The sequence below is a fragment of the Hemiscyllium ocellatum genome, chromosome 24 (assembly GCF_020745735.1).
Source record: "Hemiscyllium ocellatum isolate sHemOce1 chromosome 24, sHemOce1.pat.X.cur, whole genome shotgun sequence".
In the NCBI taxonomy this organism is placed as follows: domain Eukaryota; kingdom Metazoa; phylum Chordata; class Chondrichthyes; order Orectolobiformes; family Hemiscylliidae; genus Hemiscyllium; species Hemiscyllium ocellatum.
Window position 1 is genome coordinate 46,361,356 of NC_083424.1, and position 1,955 is coordinate 46,363,310.

General features: G+C 47.5%; 1 protein-coding gene across 1 annotated transcript in view; it reads right to left on the reverse strand.

Annotated features, from left to right (window-relative positions):
- The window catches only part of LOC132827388 (ADP-ribose pyrophosphatase, mitochondrial-like), a 17,398-nt gene extending 17,084 nt beyond the window's left edge, over positions 1-314 (reverse strand). Inside the window, exon 1 of the mRNA XM_060844052.1 lies at positions 244-314. Within this exon, the coding sequence (XP_060700035.1) occupies positions 244-275 (32 nt within the window). The 5' untranslated portion in view covers positions 276-314. The remainder of the gene's footprint in view (positions 1-243) is intronic.
- Positions 315-1,955: the final 1,641 nt, after the last annotated feature.

Here is a 1,955-nt window from a genome sequence, read left to right on the forward strand (position 1 = left end):
GCCCCCTCACTCTCTCTCCCCCTCACTCTCTCTCCCCCTCACATTCCCTCTCTCTCTCCCCCTCACTCTCTCACATTCCCTCTCTCTCTCCCCCCTCACTCTCACATTCCCTCTCTCTCTCTCCCCCCTCACTCTCACATTCCCTCCCTCTCTCTCTCACACTCCCTCTCTCCCTCTCTCCCTCATTCCCTCACTCTCTCTCTCTCTCTCTCTCTCTCACATTCCCTCTCTCCACACCATTACCTCACAACTACTTTGCCCGTTCGGTTCCACATCCGGGTGTCCGTTGCCGCGGTGACCAATCGCGTGTTGTGAGCCTGCTCCGCGGTGGACAGGCGGGGAAGCCTGTTGTGAATCATTGGGGCGGCCATCTTTGATACTGGCGCTCAGTCTCGGCCTGTCAACAGTATAGAGTACAGATTTGATGCAGGTGGATTTAAACTCTGTGCCAAGAAAAGCAAAACCGTTTGCATCGCCTCCCATTTTAATATAGATATAAACTAATGAACAACCCTATTTAAAATACTTTATACAGTGCAAACTAATGAGTCTCACTGACTTGTCTTCAGACTGCAGGCTTTGGAGGGCTGTATCTCAGATTCCATGGCTCTGATCTGAAGATTCCAATACAATGGTGGAGACCGATGGCCCTGGTCTCACCAACCTGGTCTGATTGGAAAAGTCCAACAAATCGGACTGGTTCCAAGCTAGATCACCATTCACCACTTTTCCAGACATTCCACTGTGCAGAAAGTAAGTAAAAAACACCTCCATGTGAATCTGTGGCAACTCTGTAAAAGAATGGTTCCCACAGACAATCAAGGTTATGCAGTAACCTCCCGGCCAAAACAGGCTTTTTCTTACACTTGGGCTATTATCGTATATATTTCCATTTTTGCACTTATAGAGTCATAGAGATGTACGACACAAAAGCAGACCCTGCGGTTCAACCTGTCCATGCCAACCAGATATCCCAACTCAATCTAGTCCCACCTGCCAGCACCCGGCCCATATCCCTCCAAACCCTTCCTATTCTTATACCCATCCAGATGCCTTTTAAATGTTGCAATTGAGTAAAAAGTGAGGTCTGCAGATGCTGGAGATCAGAGCTGAAAATGTGTTGCTGGTTAAAGCACAGCAGGTCAGGCAGCATCCAAGGAACAGGAAATTCGACATTTCGGGCACAAGCCCTTCATCAATGTTGCAATTGTACCAGCCTCCACCACTTCCCCTGGCAGCTCATTCCATACACGTACCACCCTCTGTGTGAAAAAGTTGCCCCTTAGGTCTCTTTTATATCTTTTCCCTCTCACCCTAAACCTATGCCCTCTAGTTCTGGACTCCCCTACTCCAGGGAAAAGACTTTGTCAATTTATCCTATCCATGCCCCTCATGATTTTATAAATGTCTATAAGGTCACCTCTCAGCCTCCGACACTCCAGGGAAAACAGATCCAGACTGTTCAGCACCCCCCCCCCCCCCCCCCCATAGCTCAAATCCTCCAACCCTGGCAACATCCTTGTAAATCTTTTCTGAAACCTTTCAAGTTTCACATCATCTTTCCAATAGGAAGGAGACCAAAATTGCACGCAATATTCCAATAGTGGCCTAACCAATGTCCTGTACAGCCGCAACATGACCTCCCAACTCCTGTACTCAATACTCTGACCATAAAGGAAAGCATACCAAACGCCTTCTTCACTATCCTATCTACCTAAGACTCCACTTTCAAGGAGCTATAAACCTCCACTCTAAGGTCTCTTTGTTCAGCAACACTCCCTAGGACCTTACCATTAAGTGTGTTAGTCCTGCTAAGGTTTGCTTTCCCAAAATGCAACACCTTACATTTATCTGAATCAAACTCCATCTGCCACTTCTCACCATTGGCCCATCTGACCAATATCCCGTTATTATCTGAGATGACCTTCTTCGCTGTCCACTACACCTCCAATTTT